The following is a 25,057-nucleotide window of genomic DNA, read 5'->3' on the forward strand; positions in this document are numbered from 1 at the left end:
GGCCAGCGGGAGTAGCTCCCCGGCAGGTCCGTCGTGCGCCTGCGGCCGATCCCCGCCCGCAGGCTGCTGGGACTTGTAGTCAGCACCCGTGGAGTCGGTTGTGCGCTTGCGTTCTCCCACCGCCCTCCGTGGCCTGCCGGGACTTGTAGTCGCCGTCTCTAGAGGCCGTTGTGCGCTTGCGGTCTCGAGTCCACGTCTCCGCCGCTTGACCTGCTGGGACTTGTAGTTCAGCAGCCGCAGGTCGCAGTAAGCACCGGGCGGGCTGCGGAACTCGGAGTCCCAGAAAGCCTCGCGCCCGCCACGACACCCACGTTTTGTCGTCGCCGCCGCCGTCCCGCCGACTGGGAGGCCGGGGCGTTCCCGGAGACTGGGGCTGCGGGCGGTGTGGCGGAGCGGGCCGGGAGGCCGGAATGGAGCCCCCCGGAGGTGGGCACGGCCAGGGGGCGGCTCCTGGAGGGCAGGGGGCCGGGCGTGCCCGGCGGGCGGGGACGGGCCCAGCGCGGGCGCCGAGGAGGCGGGCGGGGCGCGGGGTCGCCGGACCGACCACGACCCACGGCCCCGGGTCTCTCGCAGGGGCCTGAGCGAGGCCGCGCGGGCATCCGGGCGGCGGGCGGACGACGGGCCGCGGCGGGGCGGACATGGCTCACCTCCGGGGCTTCGCGCACCAGGTGAGTGGAGCGGGCGCCGCGCCGGGCCGCGGGTGGAAGCCGAGCTGGGCGGAGGCCCGAGGAGGGGCCGGGCGGGGGCCGCGGGGCGGGAGCGGAGGTCCGGCCCAGGCTCGCCGCGCCTTCCCCGGAGGTCGCCTTTCCCCGCGTTGCCTAACGGGATGTCGTCATCCCAGCGAGCAGCCACCGGGAAGCGGAGGCCCGGGAGTCGCCTGCCGCGAGGCCCCCGGGCGCTGGGCCGGGAGGGCGAGGCCTGGGTGCTGGCCACTTGTCGGGAAGCCCCGCGTTTGCCATGAGGTCGGGAGTGACGTGGAGAAAGGGGCTGTGGCCGCTGGGTGTCCCCGGGTTCGAGGGCTTCGCCCCCCGTCTCCGCGGAGGTGCAGGCCCCCTCCGCCCCCGGCGCGCGTGCGGCCTCCTGGCGGGCTGGGCGGGCTGGGCCGGAAGCGCGTCCGCCCGCTGCTGCCTCGGGGCCGGAACGGAGCCAGGGCTTCGCGGAGGAAACCGGACCAGCCTGGAAACCTGGAGCGCCACACTCAACAGCTGTTGCTCCGGGCTCCGGGACCAGCCGTGGTCCCAACTGGCTGATGCCGAATGAGGCTATCAGAATTGCTGACAAATTTTGACATCTTGTGAGAAAACTCGCTGCTTCGCCAATTTTTAGGAGCTTCACCCTTGATCCCAGGGTTGCAATTTGGAGCCGGTGGGGTCATCAGAGGGAGCACAGGCTTGTTGTGCTCTCTGGTGAAAGGGACTCGAAAGGAAGGAAAGCTCTTTGTCCTTTTAGGGACTGTTTGTCCAGCCTGAGACACGGCTACCTACCTCCCTTACTTCCTTCCCCCTCTACTCCCTCCCTCCCTTCCTTGTGCTGGTACCAGGGCCTGAACTCATGGCACCATCTCGCTAGACCTTTTCCCTCATAGTTGGTTCTTTATTTACCACTTGAGCCACACCTCCAGTTCTGTCTTTCTTTGCTGGTTAATTGGAGATGAGTCATTGGATTTGTCTGCCCGGGCTGGCTTTGAACCTTGATCCTCAGGTCTTAGCCTCCTAAGTAGCTAGGATTATAGGCATGAGCCACTGGCATGACTAAGTTTTTCATTGCAGAAACCCTTGTGGTCTCTTGTTTTCTTCCACTGCCCCATGGCCTGTGGGCAGTCCTTTTGTTAGTAGCTACTCCTCCTCCCACTGGTTACTTCTCTATAAAGACTTCCCTGGCCAGTTCTTGCCTAACCTTGGAAGGCCTAAAAAAGAATTTCACTTGGCTGTTGTTAATTGGGTGGTGGCTGGGTATGGCCCTGGCTGTGTGTACTGGGTTGCTTGTCACATTTGTTTTGTGGGTGACTAATAGCAGACATGTTGGCAGGCAGAAGCTCCAGATGTGGCAGCCCCCTAGGCTGAATGGGAGAACAGGTGTCTCCATCACCAAAGCTGGTTGAATGGTCTGAGTGATGGTACACACCATCTCCATTGTTGCTACCTGCAACCAGGGACAGCACAACAGGATACCAGGGCTGAAAAACTAAGAAAGGAGAGAGAGGATAGGAAAGGGGACCCCTGGGGGCCTAGCACTCACCAACTTCGGAACCCCAAGTTCCTGTTAGCAAGCATTTATTTAGTTCAGTACAGGGGAGGTGACTACAGGTCCATGCAGAAACTATGGTATCAATCTATCCTGTGGTTACAACCGTTAACTTGAGGTATAGTTTGTATGCATAGTGATAATTGATTCCCTTTATAGTTAGGGAGCAGAGGGGAGCGATAAACATTTAACCATAACACAGACATTCATCTTATCATCAAGGTCTCAAGCTTCTAGTGTCCAAACGGCTCTAACTTAAACACACTTGACTGTTAGACATGTCCAGGGTCCAGTTTGGGGTCCTTCTGAGTGCTGTCCTGGTGCCATTCCAACCCCTTAACTCTTTCCTGGTCTCACCGCTCTGCTCCAGAGTTCCCTATACTTCATTATTCAGAGGAGGAACCTGGTGAGGGAGCTACTTAGTTTTTGTTTGCCAGGTAGGGTGTAGGCTGTGTGGCCAACCCAGTCTCTGGGACAGCTCCCTTGGGGTGGAGAGTGGGCTAAGCCGAAGGGAGCCAGGTGGCTGCACTTGGCAGAGCAGCATCCCAGGGTTGAGTGATGGGAAGATGGCTTGAGAAGGCAGCTGGGGGTCTGATGGAGCAGAAGCAGGCAGAGCTCGCACTGTGCCTGGTGTTCAGGACTGAGCTTGGAGCACAGGGACGGATGACAGGAGAATAAATTTGTTTTTATTTAGTTATTTATTTTGAGCTGGTGCTGGCGTCTGAGCTTAGCTTTTTGCTGAAAGTTGATGTTCTACTATTTGAGCCACACATCACTTCCAGCTTCTTGCTGGTCAGTTGGAGATCAGAGTCTCAATGTCTTTGAACCATGATTCTCAGATCTTAGCCTCCTGAGCAGCTGGGATTACCAGTGTGAGCCGCCGCCCCAGGACTGAGTGTTTATTGTTGTGCTGGTACTCCAGCTTAAATTCAGAACCTGTTTGCCTTTCTTGTCTTTTTCATTCAGGCCTGGTGCTCTACCACTTAAGCCGTACCTACCTCCACTTCTGGCTTCTTGCTGGTTAATTCAAGATAGAGTCTTTCAGACTTCTTTTTTCTGCCTGTGCTTGCTCTGAACTACTATTCTCAGCTCTCAGCCCTCTGAGCAGCTCAGGATTACAGGTGTGAGCCCCCAGCCATGTAACTTTAACATTGCTCACCTACTGACCAGTGAGTTTCTGATGAGAGTGCATGGTCCTGGGTCTATTGGATGTGCTTCCTCGCCCAAACCAGAACACACCTGAGCTTTCTGACTCAGTCACAGTGGAGTGGGTTTTTTTCTGGTTTTTCTTTCAAACGTGGTTTTGGTGGGGCCGAGGAAGAAGGGTCCGCCTGGGCTGGATCCATTGCTTCTTTACTTGGCTAAGCAGGATGTGTGTGGACAGCACCGTTGGCTCCTTTGGAGTGCCAGCTCTGATGACTTTCAGGGCTGATTGTGCATACCCCAGGCCCTGCCTAGCAAGTCTCTTGGAAGCATTGGGTTGGCTCTGTGCTGCAGTGGTGTTGTTTTAGTGGAGCCTTTCCCTAGCCATCTCCTCCCCCCACCAGGACTCACTACCGAGTTCCTCTTCAGTTTGGAGCCTGGTGTTCACAAAGGGACCTGGTGGCATGTTTCACAGGTGTGTGCTCTGCCATCCCTGCTCTCCTGGCTATAAACCTTTGGAAGGCAGCAAGTTGGCTATAATGTACTCTCAGATTTGGGTCTAGCTGGCCCAGCACTGTCCCTCTGCCTGGGCTGAGGTGGCCCTGAGACAGTTGGGGGTGGAGGGGAGGCAGACCCTGATTTAAGCACAGAGTAAGTTGAGCACCTGAACTTACAGAATTTATGCAGTATATACCAAGGTGAGGTTTGGGTTTTTCATGCCTGGCCACTTGTTATTTTATTTTTGTTGGGTGTAGGACTTGAACTCAGGAACTGGTGCTGTTCCTGATCTATTTGGCTCAGGACTAGCACTCTACCACTCTGAGTCGCAACCCACTTCTGGTTTTCTGGTAGTGAATTGGAAATGAGTGCTGCTCAGGCTGGCTTTGAACTGCAATCCTCAGATCTGAGCCTTCTGAGTAGCTATGTTTACACGTGTGAGTCACTGGCACCCCAACACTTCTTATTTTATAATTCTTGCAGTGCTAGGGAGTAAACCCAGGTCCTTTTACTTGTTGGCAAAGTGTTTTCCCACTGCCTGACCACTTGTAATTGGCACCACGATGTGGTCGGGTGAGGGGAAACCTCTTTAGGGGTGAGCACTTCTGGTGGGGGTGAGATTGCTGGTGGTGGACAATCTCTGGATGAGGTTTAGGGCTCCCACTGCATGGACCTAGTAAGTTTGTGTGTCCTGAGGTACCCTGGCATGCTCTCTGCATGTCATGACCCCGGCCTCTGCTAGGGTGGTTGGGTGTTGAAGAGAACATGCTCTTGAGTGCCTAGAAAGTGTGATGGGCCAGGGTGTATCCAGTGTGGTCCTTCAGTGCTCTATTGCTCTACCCTCTGTGCAGAAATCCGGGAGCTGTGTTAACTCCTGCTACCTTGAGGCACCCCAGGCTCAAAATCCCAGAGTGTGGTTTGACCAATGACACACCTTTGTGCTAATGCTTGGAGTTCACTGGGCTGTGATCTGGCATCTTCTCTGTCGACTCAGCAATTTTCAGGCTTTATTGAAAGCTGAGGGCAGAGTTTTTGTGTTGCTTATCTTGAACCAGCCATCCAAAACATATTGAGGTCTCAGTTCTCTTGGAATGAGGCAGAGAGGAGTGGCTTCAAGAAATGCCGAGAACAGGAGGAGATCATGCTGAGTTTTTCTTTCACAGTGTTTTTGTTGTGTGTTTTTTTTTTTTTTTTTGTTAGTCATGGGGCTTGAACCTCAGAGCCTAGGTCCCTGAGTGCTTTTGCTCAAGTAGTGCTCTACCACTTTGAGCCACGGCTTCATGACTGGTTTTTGAGTGGTTAATTGAAGATAGAGTCTCACCAAGACTTTTCTGCCCTGTCTGGCTTTGAACCACGATTCTCAGATCTCAGCCTCCTAAGTAGCTGGGATTACTGGAGGAATTTTAGGTTTACAACAAAATGAGGGAGCCTCTCTAAAAATCCCTTTACATGGTGCCCCTTCCCCAGCCCTATTAATATCTGGCATGGAGGTGGTTCACTAACATCTGATACCATCTTAAGACGTAGCCAGATTCATAGTTTACATCAGGACTCACTGTTCCTTGGAGACTGGAGTGTTAAATGCAGATTTTCAGAACAAGGAATGAAAGAAACCCACGGTGAGCTGGCTTTGAGGTGCGCTCTTTGGGGCTGTGGCTTGCCCCTCTCCCTTAGGAGGGCAAGCTTGGCCGAGTGGCTCTCCTCACCCAGTGCTCCCATGCCCTGCCTACTCTGCTCTGTGCTTCTGCAGCACTCTCGAGTGGACCCCGAGGAGCTCTTCACGAAGCTGGACCGCATCGGCAAGGGCTCATTTGGGGAGGTGTACAAGGGCATCGACAACCACACCAAGGAGGTGGTGGCCATCAAGATCATCGACCTGGAGGAGGCCGAGGACGAGATTGAGGACATCCAGCAGGAGATCACTGTGCTCAGCCAGTGTGATAGCCCTTATATCACACGCTACTTCGGCTCCTACCTGAAGGTCTGAGTGGGAGGGTTGGGAGAACCCTCAGGCTCTGTGTGTACCCGTCCTTTGCCTCCAGAGGCTATGGCCCAGGGAGGAAGAGGGCAGGATGCTGGTGGACGCATGGGGCCATCTCTGGAGGGCCAAAAGGCCTTGATAATAAGCTTCCCAACAGAGCAGGCTCTGTTCTGGGAAGTGCTAAGAACAAGCTAGGCAGGTGTGAGGAGCTGGAAGTGACCACGTGCCCGTCCAGGCACTGCTAGGAGCCTGCTGGCAGTAGGCTGCATTGGGTCCTGGCCCTGGTTTTGACTGACATGCCGTCTTCCTGGGTTCTCTGGGCTGAGTCTCCAGCTTGGTTTTGATGAGCTGTTCACTGTTCTGAGCACTTGGTGTGCTGCACACTCATGTAGCAGGGGTGTGGGGGAGGGAGTCAGGTGTGCTTGACCCCTTGCCTGTTTGGGCCCCCATGGCCTGAGCCCTGGCTAACCCCTCCTGGTGGCACGAGGGGTTGGCCTGTGGACCTCACGCCTGGCATGCCCCTTGTACCTGCAGCCAGGTACTGACAGGTTTCTCTGCTTTCAGAGCACCAAGCTATGGATCATCATGGAGTACCTGGGTGGTGGTTCTGCACTGGACCTGGTGAGTTGGCTGCCCCAGCGACAACTTGCTGTGGGAGGTGCTCTTGCCCCATCCCAGGATGCCCTTCCCAGCAGATCCTTGGAAATCTCCAGTCTTAGTGCTTCAGTCATCAACCACGAAGTGCCTAACCCAAACCAAATCCATAGTCATAGTGCTGATGGGTGCCCAAAGATGTCTGGGCCACTGCTTGATTTTGGAGATGCAGGCAGGGTTAGAGTCCCCAGGCAGGCAGGTGGGTGGGCAGTGTGTTTGGGGAGAGCTCTGAGGTGTGGCTGGGACCCTGTTCTTCATGTTCTTTAGAAGGAGCTTTGCCAGGGCTGGGGATATGGCTTAGTGGCAAGAGTGCTTGACTCGTATACATGAAGCCCTGGGTTCGATTCCCCAGTACCACATATATAGAAAACGGCCAGAAGTGGCGCAGTGGCTCAAGTGGCAGAGTGCTAGCCTTGAGCAAAGAGAAGCCAGGGACAGTGCTCAGGCCCTGAGTCCAAAGCCTAGGACTGGCCAAAAAAAAAAAAAAAAAGAAGGAGCTTTGCCACCCCTATTCCACTAGGCCTACCTCCTGACAGGCCACTGACACTTGAGTTTTACTTCAGAAGTACTTAAAGGAGACTGGGTACTGATGGCTCACACCTATAATCCTAGCTACTTAGGAGACACAGATCTGGAGGCTTGAAAGTTCTCTAGACTCCATCTCCAAAATAACTAGCAAGAAGCAGGATTAGAGGCATGGCTCAGATGGTACAATACCAGCCTAGCAAGTGTGAGGCCTCAAGTTCATACAAAGCACCAGCCTTTTGCAGGATCACCCCATCTCCTGTTGACAGGCAGTAGAGTTCAGGCACTGATGATCTTTGGGTGTGGTGGGCTGTCGCGGAGGCTCTTCCCTGCCATCTCCCTCCAGCTGAAACCAGGCCCTCTGGAGGAGACTTACATTGCTACCATCCTGCGGGAGATTCTGAAGGGCCTGGACTACCTGCATTCGGAGCGCAAGATCCACCGAGACATCAAAGGTCCTGCAGGGTGGGCACGGCTCCCGCCGGCCCTGACAGTGGGCATGTGGGAGGAAGTGGTTGTTGGTTTAGGAATGGGTTGTAGGAACCCTGCAGCCACCCAAGAATCTGTTTCTGAGCAGTCCATCCTGCTCTGTTTGTTTCTGAGCAGCCTTTCCTGATCTGTTTCCAGAGGACACTGCCAATAGCAGCTCTTCCCCCTATGGTGCTGGGGCTAGACCCCAAGGGTTTTGTACGTACTAGGCAAATTGCTCTACCAGTGAAGCAAACATGTACCCTACCTAGCAGAACCTTTTTAGACTCATAAACCTGTTCATGGAAGGAGCCAGCCACGTACTTGGTTTAGGGTTGGGGCCATCTTAAATCACAGATGTTACCTATGTCACCAGGGCTTGGAGGCCAAGCCTCTTACCCCTGTGAGGGACACAGTGGGCACTGAGGGGCTTCCTTAGAGCCATTGGGTCAGGTCATGATGAGGGAGCCCCAAAAGCCAAATTCAAAGAGATCCTAGAGCTACTCAGGTAGGAGGGCTTAGGGTGGGTTTTCTAGTTTGTGGGCTTCTGCCTGCTGTGCCCCAGTGGCCTAGTTTGGCAAAAAGAAGTGATGAGGCCAGGTAGTTAGTTGTCATATGGCCCAAGCAGCTGCATGCAGGGCTTCCCAGAGGCAGAGTGGAGGGTAACATCTGCCTTCCTGTGTTGAGCAGCTGCCAACGTCCTGCTGTCGGAGCAGGGTGACGTGAAGCTGGCAGACTTTGGGGTGGCTGGGCAGCTCACGGACACACAGATCAAGAGAAACACATTCGTGGGCACCCCATTCTGGATGGCACCTGAGGTTATCAAGCAGTCGGCCTACGACTTCAAGGTAGGTTCTTGGGGTAGGAGACGGGAGGGTGGTCTGGCCAGCTCCAGGCAGCCTGTAGCAGTGTCCTGTGTGGTGCCTGGTCTAGGCTGACATCTGGTCTCTGGGCATCACTGCCATTGAACTGGCCAAAGGGGAGCCGCCCAACTCTGACCTCCACCCCATGCGCGTCCTGTTCCTGATTCCCAAGAACAGTCCGCCCACCCTGGAGGGCCACCACAGCAGAGCCTTCAAGGAGTTCGTAGAGGCCTGCCTCAACAAGGACCCCCGATTCGTAAGGCCCACCCCCACCAGGACAGTTCAAGGCAGGCTGGGTCTAGGGAGCTTGTGGGTAGAGGCCATTGACTAGGGTGGGACAGGGCCCAGAGGTGCAGCCACCCAGTCACCTCACAGTGGCCTCCTTTTGTGAGGCCCTCCCTCCCTGACTCCATATTCCTACTCAGCCTTGGGTCACTCCTGCAGGCTAGAGCTGTTGTGTCTGGTGCCTGGTGACTATTCTCTGTTCCCTGCCCCGGCAGCGGCCCACTGCCAAGGAACTCCTGAAGCATAAATTCATTACACGCTACACCAAGAAGACCTCCTTCCTCACAGAGCTCATCGACCGCTACAAGCGCTGGAAGTCTGAGGGCCACGGCGAGGAGTCCAGCTCTGAGGACTCCGACATGTAGGGTGCCTGCTTGTCCTCAAGGGGCTTCCTCTGAGTGTCCACCCATGCTCCTGGGTACTTGGATGTGGGTGGGGTCTGATAGTAGGCAGGGACTCTTGAGCCAAAAGACAGGACCTGCAGTACCATCACGCTGCAGCCCCGGCAGGTCCTCATTCAATTAAGGGCCTCCTGGCTTATGACACAAAGAAGACATTACCTGTCCCCACCCCACCCCCACCCCCAGGCCCTGGTGTCCCCACTGGCCCTCCTAATTCATCACCCCCTTCAGCGATGGCGAGGCTGAGGACGGAGAGCAGGGCCCCATCTGGACGTTTCCCCCAACCATCCGGCCGAGTCCGCATAGCAAGTTGCACAAGGGGACAGCCCTGCACGGCTCACAGAAGGTTTGTCCTTGGCTTGGCGCAGTACCACTCTGAACAAATTATTATTATTTTTGGGGGGGGCCAGTCCTGGGGCTTGGACTCAGGGCCTGAGCACTGTCCCTGGCTTCTTGCTCAAGGCTAGCACTCTGCCACTTGAGCCACAGCGCCACTTCTGGCCATTTTCTGTATATGTGGTGCTGGGGAATCGAACCCAGGGCCTCATGTATACGAGGCAAGCGCTCTTGCCACTAGGCCATATCCCCAGCCCCCGCAGTACCACTCTGTGGAGATGGGTGAGAGCTGGCTCTGGGTGGATGTCTTGCAGGTCTTTGGCTCAAGCCACTTGGCAGTGTCCTGAGCATCCGCTCAAGGATGCCAGAAAAGAGTAAGAAGCAGCATCTAGTCCCAGTCTAACCTGGTGCTTCCGTTTCCACCTTACAGCCCACTGAGCCTGTCAAGAGACAGCCGAGGTCCCAGTGCCTGACCACGCTTGTCCGGCCTGTGTTTGGAGAGGTGAGGACAGGGCTGAGCCCGGGGTGGTGTTGGGGTGGGCGTGCTCTCCACTGGACCCTTTGTGTTACTAGACCTGCTGTGGTTCTCAGCTTCCAGGTGACTTTTTTTTTTTTTGGCCAGTCCTGTGGCTTGGACTCAGGGCCTGAGCACTGTCCCTGGCTTCCTTTTGCTCAAGGCTAGCACTCTGCCACTTGAGCCACAGCGCCACTTCTGGCCATTTTCTGTATATGTGGTGCTGGGGAATCGAACCCAGGGCCTCATGAACACGAGGCAGGCACTCTTGCCACTAGGCCATATTCCCAGCCCCCCAGGTGACTTTTGAAGTAGAATTAAAAACCTGTGAATTTTATTTCTCAAAATACAAGTATACTATATGACCCTTTGGGGAAGGAGGAGGAGGAGGGTTAGGGCTGGTTGGGGTTAGTTCCAAGGCAGGGAGGCCTAAAGGTGACTCTTGGTGGTCATGTGACCTTAAATCCACATTTTGTGCTGGTGGAAGTTAGAGCTGTCTCCCAAAATCGGATGCAGGCAGGTCAGCCCCTCACCACCCTGTGTCTAGTCTTGGGGCATGTCTGTCTTCCCAAGAGCTAATTTCCACCCCTGGTGGTGACAGCATCTCTTGGAACCCCAGGTGGGAGTATGGAGATGGCAGAGCCTCCCCAAGGATAGCATTAAGCCTGGCCTGGGTAGAGAACAGCTCTATGGGCCATGGGGCAGGGTCATAACCTCAGTGAGGTTGCTCTGTGTGTTGAGGCCTCAGCAGTAGATGGCTGAGACCCGCCCCTGCCGAAGATCCTGCAGTGCACTCTGGGAGTCACTGGTCCCATGTAATTGCTGTCCTGATGCTGTTGTGAGGAGACCATAGGGTTTCTTCTTGAGGACTGAGGCCCAGGATGCAGAAGAATGGTGGGCCTTATAAGTGAAGGACCTCCTGGGTGCCCATCATCAGTGTGGACCTGCTGCCTTCACCCATCTTCCTCACTGGCTTCCTGGACTGTCCCAGGACTTGAGTGAGGCCCCATTCAAGTACGGGATTTCTCTGCAGCTCAAAGAAAAACACAAGCAGAGTGGCGGGAGTGTGGGTGCCCTGGAGGAGCTGGAGAATGCCTTCAGCCTGGCAGAGGAGTCCTGCCCTGGCATCTCAGACAAGCTGATGGTGCACCTGGTGGAGCGTGTACAGAGGTGAGCAGCCAGCTGTGGAAGGGCTGGGCAGTGCCTTCCCCTGCAGGGTCCACTCTGCAAGGGGACAACTAACTGGCCTTCTCTCATTTGTGCCTGTGGGCTTCTGCCCGTGGTTTTGAGCTGTGCACAGAAGGTTTGGCCCTAACATCACAGCATCCTGTGGTTGACTCTTTTGCCTCTGAAGCACACGTGCTCATGTAGCAGCGCAGCTTGAGTGCTTTGTAAGCTGACCAGTGTGAACCCTGAAGTCACCTCCAGTCCAGGGTGAAGGGACATGTGGGGCAGGCATGGAGCCTTTCTAGCAGCCCAGAGGGCTTGGGTTCCCACTGCTGGGCCTCATGCAGATGTGACGGGTCTGGGCCAGTCAGTGCTGCTCCTGAGAACTGAACACCGGGGACACAAACTTTGAGGTGCTGCTGCTGCTGGTGGTGATATTGCATCTGAGGAGTAGAGGGAGGCCTGGCTGCTGAGTTGCATGCCCAGACAGCATTTTGGGGTGGTGACAAGCCTCTCCCCTGCAGGTTCTCACATAGCAGGAACCACTTGACGTCGACCCGCTGAGCGCGCTGCTCTTCGTGGCAAGGGGGAGAAGGGTTTTTATTTGGACTTTGCTGACTTGGAAGCTCCCTCATGTTGACTGCAAGGACAGGCCATCCTGCAGACCTCACAGCCAGGTCACCTTCCTGTTCCCCACCTAGTGTGTTGCTCCATGTGGCAGCTACCCCACCCTGTCTACGCTCCGTGCTTGGCTGAAGCAACACCTCTGGCAGAGAGCCCATGGTGAACAAGGGAGTCACTGGCAGGGGGCATGGCCATTGCAGCCTTCCTTCTCTCTAAAGCTGGCCCAGCTCTCTGGACTCAGACCAAGGAGCAGAGCAGCTACGGATCCAGTGGCTCCATCTTCCCCCACCCTGGGGGCGTTGTCCTCAGGGTCCATGGTGGCCCAACATGGTCCTGGACTTGCCTCATGGTATGGGATCATATGCTTCGTCGTCTCATGAGTACTCAAGTCATCCAGAATGTTTTGTTTTTTAAGCAGTTTGAACTTAATCTCAAGTGTTCTGAAGGGTGTTAGTTTTCATAGAGCATTGAAGGTCCCACCACTTTAAATAAAGACGTGGCTTGGAGACGTGCTCATGTGTGGAGCCTGGCCAGGTGGGGTTCCTGCAGCCTGAGACCTTCCCCGGGACGCCCCACCCCTGCAGTCTGGTTTCCACTCTGGATGTTCCTGTAGACTGAGTGCTACATGGCCTGCTGGAGAACAAAACAGGGCAGAGGGGCGATGCGAGTGGGAGGTGGCTTGTCAGTTGTGGGACTTGATCTTGGAGCATGGGCACTGGCTCTGAACTCTTGCTCAAGGCTAGTGCTCTACTGCTTTGAGCCACAGTGCCACTTCCAGTTTTCTGGTAGTTAATTGGAGATAAGAATCTCACAAACTTTCCTGCCCCAGGCTGGCTTTAAACAGAGCCTCAGATCTCAGCCTCATGAGTGGCTAGGATGACCCGTGTGAGTCAACAGTGCCTAGCTGAGATGGTTTATTTATCTTTGTCGGTTGTAGGGCTTGAACTCTGGGCCTGGGCTCTGTCCCTGAGCTCTTTAGCTCAAGGCGAGTGCTCTACCACATGAGCCACAGTGCCACTTCTGGTTTTCTGGTGGTTAATTGGAGATAAAGAGTCTCAGGACTTTCTTGCCTGGGATGGCTTTGAACCAACATCCTCAGATCTCAGTCTCCTGGGTGGCTAGGATGACAGGTGTGAGCCACCAGTGCCTGGCTGAGGTGGTTTATTTTAACTTACACAAGTGGGGTGGAGTTGCATGCCTACTGAGTCAGCAAGGAACACTGAGGCTGATAAAGTGGAGACCCTGCCCTTCTAGGCCATAGGGAACTTGGGTCCTGACCTCCATTTATGCTGGTGGGAATCAGAGTAGCTGTTGCTAGACCTTCATCTTTCTGTAGGCCAGGCTCTAAAGCTCTGGGCAGGGATTGGCACATCGTCTTTGTCCTGCCTGCCTCCCTCCCGGGGGGGGGGGGGGGGAGCACTGGGATCATCACCACACAAGCCTAGGTACTGGGCTTGTCTGAGGTGATGCAGAGCTGCGGGGGGGGGGGGGGGGGGGGAGCGGGAACGACTGTTAGGTCAGTTCTGCGTCATGAGCCAGGAGCTTCTTTGCTCCTTGTGGGGGTGGGGGTGGGGCTGGGGGGGTGCCTCTAAGGTTGAGCTGTGTCCTAGTGTCCCAGGCCATCCATAGGCCTGCACTCTCTTAAGCGGGGCAAAGCTCCTCTTAGAGATCACCACAGGGCCCTGGCTGCTGCTGGTGTCCCCTCCCATCTGGCAGGAAGACTCCACGCTCCGCAGCCCTCCTTGGTAAGAGTATCACTCCTCTTTTTCTCTGACTGTCCCCTCCAGTCCTGGGGACGGACACAGGCAGTCCTGCATGAAGCTCAGGGGCCTTCCAGGCGAGCTGCTGGCCCTTGCGATCACCTCCATCCACCTGCAAAAGTGGTCAGGCTGTTAGACCAGTGAACTTACACTCAGATACCTTCCCAAGAATGACCTGGAATGATGGGACCAAGATGATATAACAATGGTCAACTAAAACCTGTAAGCATCACTCAGTCCTTGCTTTAGAACCCAGAAAATTTGCCTCTTATTTCATGACTAGAAGTAGGGACCCTAGAAGGCACTGCTCAGATTGGCTGCCCTCTGCAGAATCACCTCTCAAACGTGTACTTGCTCTCAGCTCGGAAGAAGTAGACATGAGACTTGAACTGAAGCTTGAAAACGTAGTCTTTGTGGATGCTGTCTGCTTCTTTGGGGGTGCTCACACTGTAACCCAGCAGTGGGAGGCTGGCAAGAGGGTAGTCATCCTGGAAGTTGGCACAGAGATACAAGATTGGTAGGGGTAGGGTTACAGGTCTACCCACCGCCCACTACCCTGTTCCCTACCCCAGCCCTTCCCTAAGAATTCCCAGCTCTGTGAAGTAGTAACTTGTATAGGATCCATTGGTTCTGGGGGTGAGCAACCTGACTTCCAGAACAGTTCCTCCTCCAGCATTGTGCTCAGGCTCTCGGTAATGTACATATACCTGATGAGTTTTGTAGAAGAACAAGCAGAAGTTGGTGAAGACTACCCAGAGCTTCTGCCAGCCATTGCTGTTCTTGAACTTTCTCAGCAGATACCCTGAAAGTTGGTTCTGTGAATAAAAGACAAAAGTGCTCTGGGTAAAGCCTGTTTCCCACCTGTCCTCAGTACTGTGGTAAGTCTGGGGACTGTTTCAGACACTTGAGTAGGATGCTTAAGTTAAATGTCCCTGAGCTGCTTCTGCTGAAGGCTAGTGGTCTACCACGTGAGCCACAGCTCCACTTGTAGCTTTTTTGCTTGTTAGTTGGCCTTTTCTGCTTGGACTGCAGTTCTCAGATCTCAGCTTCCTGAATAGCTAGGATTACAGGCATGAGCCACCAGCACCCAGCTTGTTACGTCAATACAATGAAGTCAGTTTTCTGACAAATGGCTTCAACCATCCACCAACCTGCCAGAAAGCAAGAAGACACAGCTGGGTCTGGAAGGTTCTTTCAAATGCTGGGGCAGAACACCTTCACGTTCCCAGTGCAGGTGCCTAGTAGCTCTAGGGGCCTGTTCTAGTGTGCTGCCTGACCCCAGGAGGACCTGCCGTGATCTTTAGCTATCCAGGACTGTCAGGAACCACATAGGCTCCCCAGGGAAGTCCCTTGGTCCTATGACATTAGGAGACTGCTCGAGAAGTTTGCAGTAGGTAGAGAGAGGAGGCCCAGGAAGGGTGGAGCTGCTAGGCTGAAGAGCTCCCAAGTTCTGCAAAGGCAAATGTGTAGCAGAGCAGCCACTGAGCACCCGGGGTGGTGGTGGTGGTTGTGTGTGTGTGTGTGTGTGTGTGTTTTCCAGGGCAGCAGGTGGAGGCCAGGCCAAGGAGGTGGGAGCACCTGAGAGAGAACAGTATCCTGGACTTATACACAGGGCCTCTGATCCCACCCAATAGCTGACAATACACGGAGCCTCTGGTCTCACCCCACCCAACAGCCAGCCTCAGCCATGGCTGAGGATGAGTTGCTGGCAGAGCTCTGGGCTTTTCCAAAGGGCACCAAATGTGTAGATTTGGCAGTGAAGCCCCACTTCACAGGGTTTAGCAGATGCAAGGAGACCTTCCAAACTAGTTTTTGCTGAGGAGGGAGCTGAAGGCTATTGGCTCTGGTGGAGCCTAACCACCTGGGACTATACTGGGCCAGCCCTGCCCAGCAGCCAGCAAACAGGTTCAGGGAAGCCAAAGTGGCCGTACCTCAACAGCTGCACTGTGGTCTGCCCTAGACACACTTGTGTTCCTGTACCAGCACACGTGCATTGTGGTGTTGGCCCGGTGCTGGCCTGGCCCCTCCAGGGACTCTTGGGTGCCCAGGGCATCCTCTTCTGACTCCTGCTCCAGAGAGATCTCGTCGGAGGATCCTGTGGGGAGTCAGCATTGGACCCCATTCCTTGCGCCCATCCCCAACCAACCCAGCCTTAGGCCTAGGACAAGCCTGCAGACAAGATATCACTTGGCACCTCTGCCAAAACAAGTCGGGAGGTCAGGGGGCAGAGGTGCCCTGCCACAGACATAGCCTGAAGCATTCCTTGTGGGGACTGAGCAAGCCAACTGTGACAAGAAAAGCCATTTCCAGGAAAGCTCCTACAGGGGCAGGGGACCTTGCAGAAGTGCCTGGTCACTCACTGAGGATGTGTGTGCACACGTGGTACCCACAGGGGCAGGGGTGCCTGGGCACTCACTGAGGGTACGCGTGCACGTGGGGCCTCCTGGCAGTTCTGGTGATGGGTTGCAGCCACTCTTGGCTGCCTGGATGGCCGTGCTCAGGTCTAGCGTCCACTTCTCTTTTTCTAGTTGGGTGCTGTGGGGCAAAGGGGGACGCTCAGGCCGCTGTGGTCAGCTCTCCCAGGCCCAGGGCTGCAGCCTATACCCTGGGCCCTGAGGCCTGTTACAATAGCCCCTCCAGCACAGCAGAGGGCCCTGGAAGCCACGCCTGGGTTAGTGGAAAGGGGAGAGGGCAGGCAGGGCAGGATTCAGTACTGGAGCAGTGGCTACTTAAGAGTTTATTCTAGGAAGTGTTCAGTCTCATGCTGAAACAGGCCTAAGTTCTTGATTAAGTCAGCACTTCCTGGTGGAGTGCCACTACAAAGCTTGTCCCTAAAGAGCTCCGTGGTCTGGAGAGGGGAAGACCTGCTGTGGCCCTGCAGGGGTTCTTCCCACCAGCCTCCTCATTTCCCCTTGGCTGGAGAGCCAGAAGCACTGGTACACAGGACATAAACCACTATGTGGGCCCTACTGGCTGTCCTTGTCCTAGTCAAGCAACAAAGACCCCAGGGTGTAGAGTGCCTCTTAGCACCGTGCTGACCTGTGGATACTCTAGAGGCCAGTAAGCACCCTGCCTGGGAAAGGGCAGGAAAGCCTCTGACTGCAGAGCTGGGTCTCACGAGACTCCAGGAACAAGGGAGGAATATGCAAGGGGATGCTGAGGGCCCTACCTTGCTGCCACCACAATTGTTTTCTGAGCTGCGTAGATGGTGAAGCAATGAGGAACAGACCACTCGTTCTCACTTTCTTCTACCTGTGGGTGAGAGGAGTGAAGGTCCCACTAGCCAGGAAAGCCAAACCTGAGGCACAACACAAGGCGACTGGCAGCCATACTAGGTGCAGCCAGCTTGGAAGCCCTGTGCTGTCCAAGCCTGCGTGACTATGGGGAGACACGCTGGTGTTCCCATACTACAGGGCTGGTATTCCCACACTATAGCAGCTGCCCAGGCAGGTGAGCTCCAGGCAGACACCCGGTACTCACCGGGGGGTCCAGCACTATCAGCTGCAGATCAAGCAAAGGAGAAAATGTTGAACATTTTCATTATTAGAGAAGGAGTCAGACAAATCTCACACACAAAGCCATTACAGACATAACCGTTCCAACGCAAAAGATGACCAAATCAAACCTAAGAGCATATGCAACAGCTGTCTTAGGATGGGTGAACTCAGGGAGATGGTGAACAATTCATCCTGCTAGATGTCAAAGAGGAAAAATCATTTGTGTACACACAGAGGACACTTTGGCTAAAAGCTGGCACCTCTGTCATTATGCCTGACTACCTCAGATACAGAAGGAAAGTGCCTTAACATGATGAAGATTCTCTCTCAGGCAGAGATCCAGCTGCTGCTGGATGCAGGCCTGCAGTCTTCACAGACCACCCAAATGGATGATCCCTGTGCCCAGCCCACAGGGTGCCAACCCCTGCATCACGCTGGGCAGAGAAGAGGTGAGCTGGCCAGCACTGGGGCTGGTATGATGTCTCAATAAGGTCTCCCCTGAGTCTGCATGGGAACTCAATGTGATTTCAGTTGAAATCTCAATGTGTTTTGGAAAACACTTCTTTAAATGACTCCAAAGTTTCCTTACATGCTTCAAAATATCAAAGAACAAATTGTAGGAAGGAAGATGGATAGGGTGGGATGTATTTCCCCCATGGAAACTATCTGGTCAGAGGTGTGGACTGTCCAGCACTGGGGAGGCTGGGGTGGGGGTGGGGAAATGACCAGGATGGAAGGTGAAAGTTTTATAAGGTACATGCAGTCTTTGAGGCCAGTGAATGAAGAATCAGTAAAAGACAGGAATGTATCCCATAGCAGTCTAATAACATCTGTCAAATTATAGGCAGGTTCAATGAGGAAAATGAAACCCCGCTGAGTTGTCCTGATGGCCTGAGGAGAAGCCCTGGAGAATGGGGTTGAACACACCTAGACGCCCAAATGACTTTTTTTTTTTTTTGCCAGTCCTGGGGCTTGAACTCAGGGCCTGAGCACTGTCCCTGGCTTCTTTTTGCTCAAGGCTAGCACTCCACCACTTGAGCCACAGCGCCACTTCTGGCTTTTTCTATATATGTGGTGATGAGGAATCGAACTCAGGGCTTCATGTAAACAAGGCAAGCACTCTACCACTAGGTCATATTCCCAGTCCCAAGTTACTCCTTCAACAAACAGCTAACAGGTACTGCTCCCCCAAGGGCCAGATAAAATTCTAGAAGAGAACAAACAGCTCCATCAAGATAGTTCTCAGTTCACATAAAAACAAGCTGCAGATAAGGTAGTTACTCCTTGGAAAAAGAACTTGCAACCTGTAAATGGAGGAGGAGGGGAGGGGGGAGACGAGGCTCATGGTTTAGTCTTGAAAAACTAGACTGGTGTCCAGCCACAGGTGGCCAATGTCCAGTCCCTCTTCACTCATCACCACTTACCTCTACTGCATGAGAGATGCCACACAAAGAGGGTGCACATGACAAATTGATAAAGTGTGGTCACTGGGCAGCTGTGGAGGAGACTGTGGTGATGAGTGAGCACATGGGGAAGCCTGAAAGGCTTTGGTCACAAGTAGTCGATTTTATCATATACTTTCAGTTGCCTTTTTTTTTTTTTTTTTTTTTTTTGGCCAGTCCTGGGCCGTGAACTCAGGGCCTGAGCACTGTCCCTGGCTTTCTTTTTTGCTCAAGGCTAGCACTCTGCCACTTGAGCCACAGCGCCACTTCTGGCCATTTTCTGTATATGTGGTGCTTAGGAATCGAACCCAGGGCCTCATGTATATGAGGCAAGCACTCTGGCCACTAGGCCATATTCCCAGCCCTGCCTTCTTCTATAGTAGAGTGTACTTTTATTTATTTAGCCAGTTTGGGGGCTTGAACTCTGGGACTAGGTGCTGTCTCTGGGCTTCTTTTACTCAAAGCTAAGTGCTCTACAGCCACAGTGCCACTTTTTGGTGGTAATTGGAGATAAGCGTCTCATGGACTTTTCCTGCCCAGGCTAGCTTCCAACTGCAGTCCTCAGATCTCAGCCTCCTGAGTGGCAAGGATTACAGGCGGAAACCACCAGCACCCAGCGCAATAGGTTTTGTTTTAGCACTGTGTATCCACTCACAGTTGAGGTTCAGATTTGTCACTGTGTGAAGAATTGGCTGCCAGTGTCCCTAGGCCAAACCACAGGTGATGGCACTCACCAGCATGCCTCGGAGCGGAAGGAGGCCTCGAATCCGGAAGTGGCCGGTCCCTGTGACACCTTTGCTTGTGTACAGCAACATGTCTGAGAGCTGAGGGTATTAAAAGAACAAGGGACAACGTTTCAACATCTTGACAGTCAGGCTGGTGGACTCTGGTGGCCATTCTGTGGTTATCAGGTACATGCAGCTTGCTGGAGGTTTTTAGCTGAAAAAGACTTTTACTTCATGATTCAAATTTTTTTTTTTTCCCCAGTCCTGGGGTCTTGGTCTCAGGCCTGAGCACTGTCCCTGGCTTCTTTTTGCTCAAGGCTAGCACTCTGCCCGTTGAGCCACAGCGCCACTTCTGGCCATTTACTACATATGTGGTGCTGGGGAGTCGAACCCAGGGCTTCATGTATATGAGGCAAGCACTCTTGCCACTAGGCCATATTCCCAGCCCAATGACTCAATTCTTTTTAGCTAAAGTAGTAGCCAAAGGAAGTAGCTGGCCAGGGTGCCACCAGCTGCATGCTAGCAGGAAGCAGTAAGGCGTTCTAGTTGGTGTGGTGTGGCTCATCACCACATGCTGCATGCACACGTGGCCAGGCCCAGACTGGGGGAAAGGGACAGGCGGGTGGGTCCTCAGCTCCATGAATGGAGCCCATGAGCCCATGCGCCCATACACCAAGACCTCCTGGTAGCCCTTGGGCCACCAGACATCCTGGGACCCAGGGGAGGGTTTATCCTTCTCCACTTCCACTTGACCTTCCACCAGCACCCAGAACTTCCCAAATCTAAGAGAGCAGGTCTGCCACTTCCTTCCGCACCCCTGGGGCCTACCTAGCCCTCCTGCGACTCCTAGGCCACCCCGGTGCCCAGGCTGCCTGGCTGCTGGCACACCAGCTTCCTCTAAGAACAGCCCTGTTCTGGAACAGGGAATGTGGTTCACGCTGGATACCTACCAGAAAGAACATCCTCTGCTGCAGGCCCTTCTTGGTGAGCTTGTGGAGGCAGCCTTCACGGATGAACTCCTGAAACACAGGCAAGGCTCGAGATGCAGGGCAGCCGTGGCAGCACACCGGCCACCAGCGGTGCTGGAATGAAGGGGGCTCCATGGTAGAGTGCTAGCTTTGAGCAAAAAAGTCAAACGAGTGCAAGCCCCAGGCTCAAGTTTTAGTACCAACACAAAATTTAGAAAAGATAAAGGGGAAAAGACAGGTCACAAAGGTGCTAGGGCATCTTTTTTTTTTTTTTTTTGCCAGTCTTGGGGCTTGGACTCAGGGCCTGAGCGCTGTCCCTGGCTTCTGTTTGCTCAAGGCTAGCACTCTTGCCACTTGAGCCACAGCGCCACCTCTGGCCGTTCTCTGTATAGGGTTCTGGGGAATTGAACACTTCATGTATACGAGAGGCAACACTTTACTACTAGGCCATATTCCCAGCCCAACTGTGTACATTTTTGTGCAAGAGAACAGAAGGGGACACTACTCAGATATCTAATTGGAAGAGCCAACACCTTTGGTTAGGCAATGGTTTCTTGGCTGAGAAACCTATGGCACAAACAACTAAAGATAACTGGGACAGCATCGAAGTTAGTATACATAATACTGCCAAAAAAGTGAAAAGATGAACAACTCATGGGGGAGAGGGGGGAGGGGGAGGGGGAGGGGGATGAGGGACGAGGTAACAAACAGTACAAGAAATGGGTCCAATGTCTAATGTATGAAACTGTATCCTCTCTGTAATTCAGTTTGATAATAAAATATATATAAGTAAAAAAAATAAATCACAGAAAAAAAGTGAAAAGACAGCTCACAGAATGGGAGAGAACATTTGCAAATAATATTCTGTTGCTCGTTCAAGTTTTTAATTAATTTTTGTGCAAGGCTAGTACTCTACCACTTGAGCCATAGCTCCACTTCTGGCTTTTTGGTGGTTTATGGGAAATAAAGAGTTTCACAGACTTTTTTGCCTGGGCTGGCTGGGATCCTTAGATCTCAGTCTCCTGAATAGTTAGGATTTTAGATGTGAACCATTGGCACCTGGCTTCTCATTGTTTTTGAAGTAAGGTCTTGTTCTGTGGCCAAGGTTGGCCTTGAACACAATTCTCCTGCCTTCTTGGATTACAGAAGTGTACCAACATGCCTGGTCATATTGTAGAAAGGTTCTGATATTCAAGATAGGAAAAGAATTCTTAAAACTCAACAGGTTATATTTTTTATATTTTTACTGTTGAGGTTTTTTTTTTTTATTACTGTGGGATTTTAAGAGTTCTTCATATATTCTGAATAAAATAAAAGGCAAGTAAAGGATCTAAGTACATTTTTTTTTTCCAGTCCTGGGGCTTGGACTCAGGGCCTGAGCACTGTCCCTGGCTTCTTTTTGTTCAAGGCTAGCACTCTGCCACTTGAATCACAGTGCCACTTCTGGCCATTTTCTGTATATGTGGTGCTGGGGAATCGAACCCAGGGCTTCATGTATATGAAAGCAGGCACTCTTGCCACTAGGCCATATCCCCAGCCCCAGTACATTTTTTTTTTTCAATGAAGGCATACAAATGGTTGCTAACCATGCGGAAAAATATTTGACATTCTTGGCCATTAAGGAAGACATACCCCAGGATAAGAAGCATCATTCCCACCATAAGGGTGGCCATATCTAGCAAGGTGGGGTGTGCAGAAGGGGAGCCAGCCCCACGCAGACTTCCCACATGACCCAGCAGTGTCATGCTTCTATAGATGCACAAGACATGAAATACAAAGCTCATACATGAGTGTTTACAGCAGCAACACACCATCCACAAGGAGCAAGTGCAGGTGTTCATCACAGATGAGTGGATAAACCCCTGGATGGATGTGTGCATACAGAAGCCACAAAAAGAAGTGAGGCTGTGCTCAGGCCCTCCACCAGACACCACACTGTGTGCGTGAGTGAAACTTCCAGACTTGATACGCTGCACTGTGACCCCTTTTAATGAAATGCCCAGGATAGGTAACTCCATAGAGACAAAGTAGGTCAGTGGTTGCCAGGGGCTGAGACAGGCCAGGGCAGGGATCCAGCTCAACCTGATCCAGCCATCGTGTCATCGCCATTGACTAACCTGTGACTAGCTACTCAGGAGGCTGAGATCTGAGAACTTTCACTCAAACCAGCTGGATACCACTTGAGCCACAGCACCACTTCCACTTTTTCTGTTTATGTGGTACTGAGGAATTGAACCCAGGGCTTCATGCATGCTAGGCAAGCACTCTGCCACTAAGCCACATTCCCAGCCCCTGGACAAAAAGTTTGCTGGACTCTATTTCCAGAATAACCATCATGAAAGTAGGGTTGGAGGTGTGACACAAGTGGTAAAGTACCAGCCTAGAAAGTATGAGGCTCTGAGTTCAAACCCTAACAGGTATGTGTGGAGATTTTATGCGAGGTGAATAGAAGTCAAATAAAACAATACAGTGGTCAGCCCCAAACCTCCCCCAGCGCAGCCACTCACCCTACCAGGAGCAATGAGGTTGTCTATGCCCACCAGGTCCCGCTGCAGCTCTGTCAGCTTCTGCAGGTGCTCCATGCGGGTGAGGCTTTGCTGGAGCGTAGTGGTCACCTCTGTGATGGCTGTTAGGGCATCTGTGTGGAGAAGCTCCTCCGTTCAAGCACTCAGACCTCCACCTCAACCCTGTGCTGGGCTGAGATTTTAAAGGGGGGAGGGGCGGTCCTGGGGCTTGAACTCAGGGCCTGGGCTGTGTCCTTGAGCTTCTTTTGCTCAAGGCTAGCAAAAAGGGTGGTGTTAATTGCAATATTCTACTCAGACTCCAGGCAGGACCAGTTTGTGGCCTCAGGCAAGCCCTCAAAGCACCAGCTCCAGCAGTGTTCGCTTTGTTCAACCCTGGCTGTGGGCTAGCCAACAGCCTGGTGTGGAGAAGGGCAGGTTGTGTACGTGATGAACACTATTTGTTCTTTAAGGAATAAGTGCTTTGCACCTGTCTAATTTTCTCTTGAACAGTGGATTCTCACCTTAAGAGCAAAGGTCAGAGATGCATAGCCAGGAAATGCATCACCACATCACCCGATGAAACACAAAAATCAGATGTCCAGAGTGGCCGCCTGGCCCTGAGCAGGTCAGTCTGGGACAGCTGCTTGGCCGCCCATTTTGCCTTGGCCACCCATTCTGCCCCCACCATCGCCTTGGAGAGCCCCTCCTGTTCGCAGGGACTGCACACTGGGGCTACCCTCCTACCTCATTCAGGAAAATGACATTTACTTATAAACAGTGATTTTTCTGCACTGAATTCATGCTACAACTATTAGTCCTATTTGCAGGTTCAAGAGGCTCAACTATTTTTCCTTTAACACAAATCAGAACAAAGTCCATTTATGTTTTCAGAAACTCCTAACCGTTCTCCTAGCCCCAGGGTCTCCAGGACTGACACACAGAGAACTTGTGTCCCTCTGGGAGATGCACCCACCCCATGCATTGGTGGCAGCGGGGGGCAGCAACTCTGGGACGGAGTGGGGCGATCTGAGTCCCTCTCCACGCTGTTGGCATTTGGGGCTGAGAAGGTGCTTGCCCAAGGGCGGTGGGGCAGGACAGGTACTTGGTGGAGCAGGCCCTGGTCCTCTCCACCAGATGAGGGGAGGGAAGGCCAGAGGCTGGTTCTACCCTGTGGCACCTGTCTTGCTGGGGTGCAGGGAAGCACCTACACTTTCCAGCTACAGAGGCACAGCCTTTAGGTCAAGCAAAGCTGCTCTGACTGCACAGCCAGCCAGCCCCAGGCAGAGGGCACAGGGGGCACAGTGCATGGTACCTGCACTCACCACGGCAATCGGGGAGGTCTCGGTGCCCAGGTGGGTAGTGCGCGCACAGCCGGCTAAGCAGCAGGCGGTAGTACACCAGCCGCTGAACAGGCTTCAGCAGGAACGTGTTGAGAGGCAGGTAGCAGACCTTCTGGAGCTCAAACTCTCTGTACACGGCCTCTAGTTTCCGGCAGCCCTTGGAGGCCTTTTCCAGTTCCGTCAGGACTTCATCATGTCTTTGGAAGTAGCTGGTGAACTCCTACGGAAGCATTTTGGTGAAGAGACGGGGCGAGGTCAGTGGGAAGTGGCCCGTGGGCCTGCACAGATCCCAGGTGCTGACATCCTGACAGAGCAGAACAGGGCCTAACCTCCATGGAATTTGTCTTGTCTTGGACTTCACCCTGATTCCAGCCACAGGGCCTCCTTGCTTCTTACAAATGAAGACAGGTTAGGAGGAGCATAGCTTGCCTCATGGGGCTCAGCAAACATGCACTGGGCAGGTATTAAACAAACCCCCTTCAAACTCTGCTTGATCCTGGAGTGTACTTGAGAGGAGAAAAGTGGTCACGTCGCCTCACTGGAGAGGGAGCCACCATTGTAATGATGCATCAAAGCATACACCTGAGTGGATTCTGACTACTTCACAGACATAGTAGGCTCTACTAGTCCCTGCATTCTAGGGTGTTTTTTTAACTGTATTTTTTTGTCTTTTCTTTTTCGGTACTGCAGGATTGAACCCAGAACTTTACACTTGATAGGCAAGCACTTTGCCACTGAGCTACATCCCAGCCAGCATTCTAGGTTTTTTTTTAAATTAAATTTTATTGACAAGGTGATGTATAGAGGGGGTATAGTTACATAATAAGGTAATGAGTACTGCATTCTAGGTTTTGATACTGAATCAATCTGTTGTTTTCATGAACATCAAAGATAATCTATGTGGTGACATGGATTAAAAAGATTTGTGTATATTTCTATTTTAAATTTGTACAATTTTTTTTTTTTTGGTATAAGTTGAACCTTGTAATGACTTCAGCTTCAGAAACACAAGTGCCAGGGTAGGCAAGAAGGCTCTGGGAAGGGTAAAACCCTTCAGATAGACAAGGCGCCACCTAAAGACAGAACGGAGCTGGACTGTGGCCCTTGGGAGTTCTAGG

General features: G+C 53.2%; 2 protein-coding genes across 7 annotated transcripts in view; one reads left to right on the plus strand and one right to left on the minus strand.

Annotated features, from left to right (window-relative positions):
- The first annotated feature begins 246 nt into the window (after positions 1–246).
- On the plus strand, positions 247–12,209 carry Stk25 (serine/threonine kinase 25). Of its 3 annotated transcripts, XM_048344352.1 has the most exons (12): positions 248–426; positions 574–668; positions 5,636–5,866; positions 6,431–6,487; positions 7,392–7,500; positions 8,204–8,361; positions 8,447–8,632; positions 8,877–9,022; positions 9,294–9,408; positions 9,829–9,900; positions 10,946–11,082; positions 11,604–12,209. In XM_048344352.1, the coding sequence occupies exons 2-12, from the start codon at positions 639–641 to the stop codon at positions 11,641–11,643; spliced, it is 1,281 nt and encodes a 426-aa protein (XP_048200309.1). In that variant the 5' UTR covers positions 248–426; positions 574–638; the 3' UTR covers positions 11,644–12,209. The 3 variants fall into 3 exon arrangements, with proteins under 3 accessions (XP_048200310.1, XP_048200309.1, XP_048200311.1); XM_048344353.1 differs by lacking the exons at positions 10,946–11,082; positions 11,604–12,209 and adding an exon at positions 10,212–10,421 and having other exon boundaries at positions 247–426; positions 9,829–9,996; XM_048344354.1 differs by lacking the exons at positions 248–426; positions 574–668 and having other exon boundaries at positions 5,728–5,866; positions 7,315–7,500.
- Positions 12,210–13,200: 991 nt separating this feature from the next.
- Farp2 (FERM, ARH/RhoGEF and pleckstrin domain protein 2) overlaps positions 13,201–25,057 on the minus strand; it is a 99,572-nt gene continuing 87,715 nt past the window's right edge. For 3 of the 4 annotated variants that reach the window (XM_048344359.1, XM_048344360.1, XM_048344361.1), the window contains 10 exons: positions 23,922–24,159; positions 22,603–22,733; positions 20,078–20,146; positions 19,137–19,226; positions 16,633–16,715; positions 15,880–15,998; positions 15,395–15,558; positions 14,171–14,278; positions 13,800–13,951; positions 13,201–13,575 (listed from right to left, as the gene is read on the minus strand). In XM_048344359.1, the coding sequence (XP_048200316.1) occupies positions 13,458–13,575; positions 13,800–13,951; positions 14,171–14,278; positions 15,395–15,558; positions 15,880–15,998; positions 16,633–16,715; positions 19,137–19,226; positions 20,078–20,146; positions 22,603–22,733; positions 23,922–24,159 (1,272 nt within the window). In that variant the 3' untranslated portion in view covers positions 13,201–13,457. Of the gene's footprint in view, positions 13,576–13,799; positions 13,952–14,170; positions 14,279–15,394; positions 15,559–15,879; positions 15,999–16,632; positions 16,716–16,748; positions 16,965–19,136; positions 19,227–20,077; positions 20,147–22,602; positions 22,734–23,921; positions 24,160–25,057 lie in introns of those variants that run through there. The other variant, XM_048344362.1, reaches the window with a different exon arrangement.

This window comes from Perognathus longimembris, chromosome 4 (genome assembly GCF_023159225.1).
Source record: "Perognathus longimembris pacificus isolate PPM17 chromosome 4, ASM2315922v1, whole genome shotgun sequence".
Classification (NCBI taxonomy): domain Eukaryota; kingdom Metazoa; phylum Chordata; class Mammalia; order Rodentia; family Heteromyidae; genus Perognathus; species Perognathus longimembris.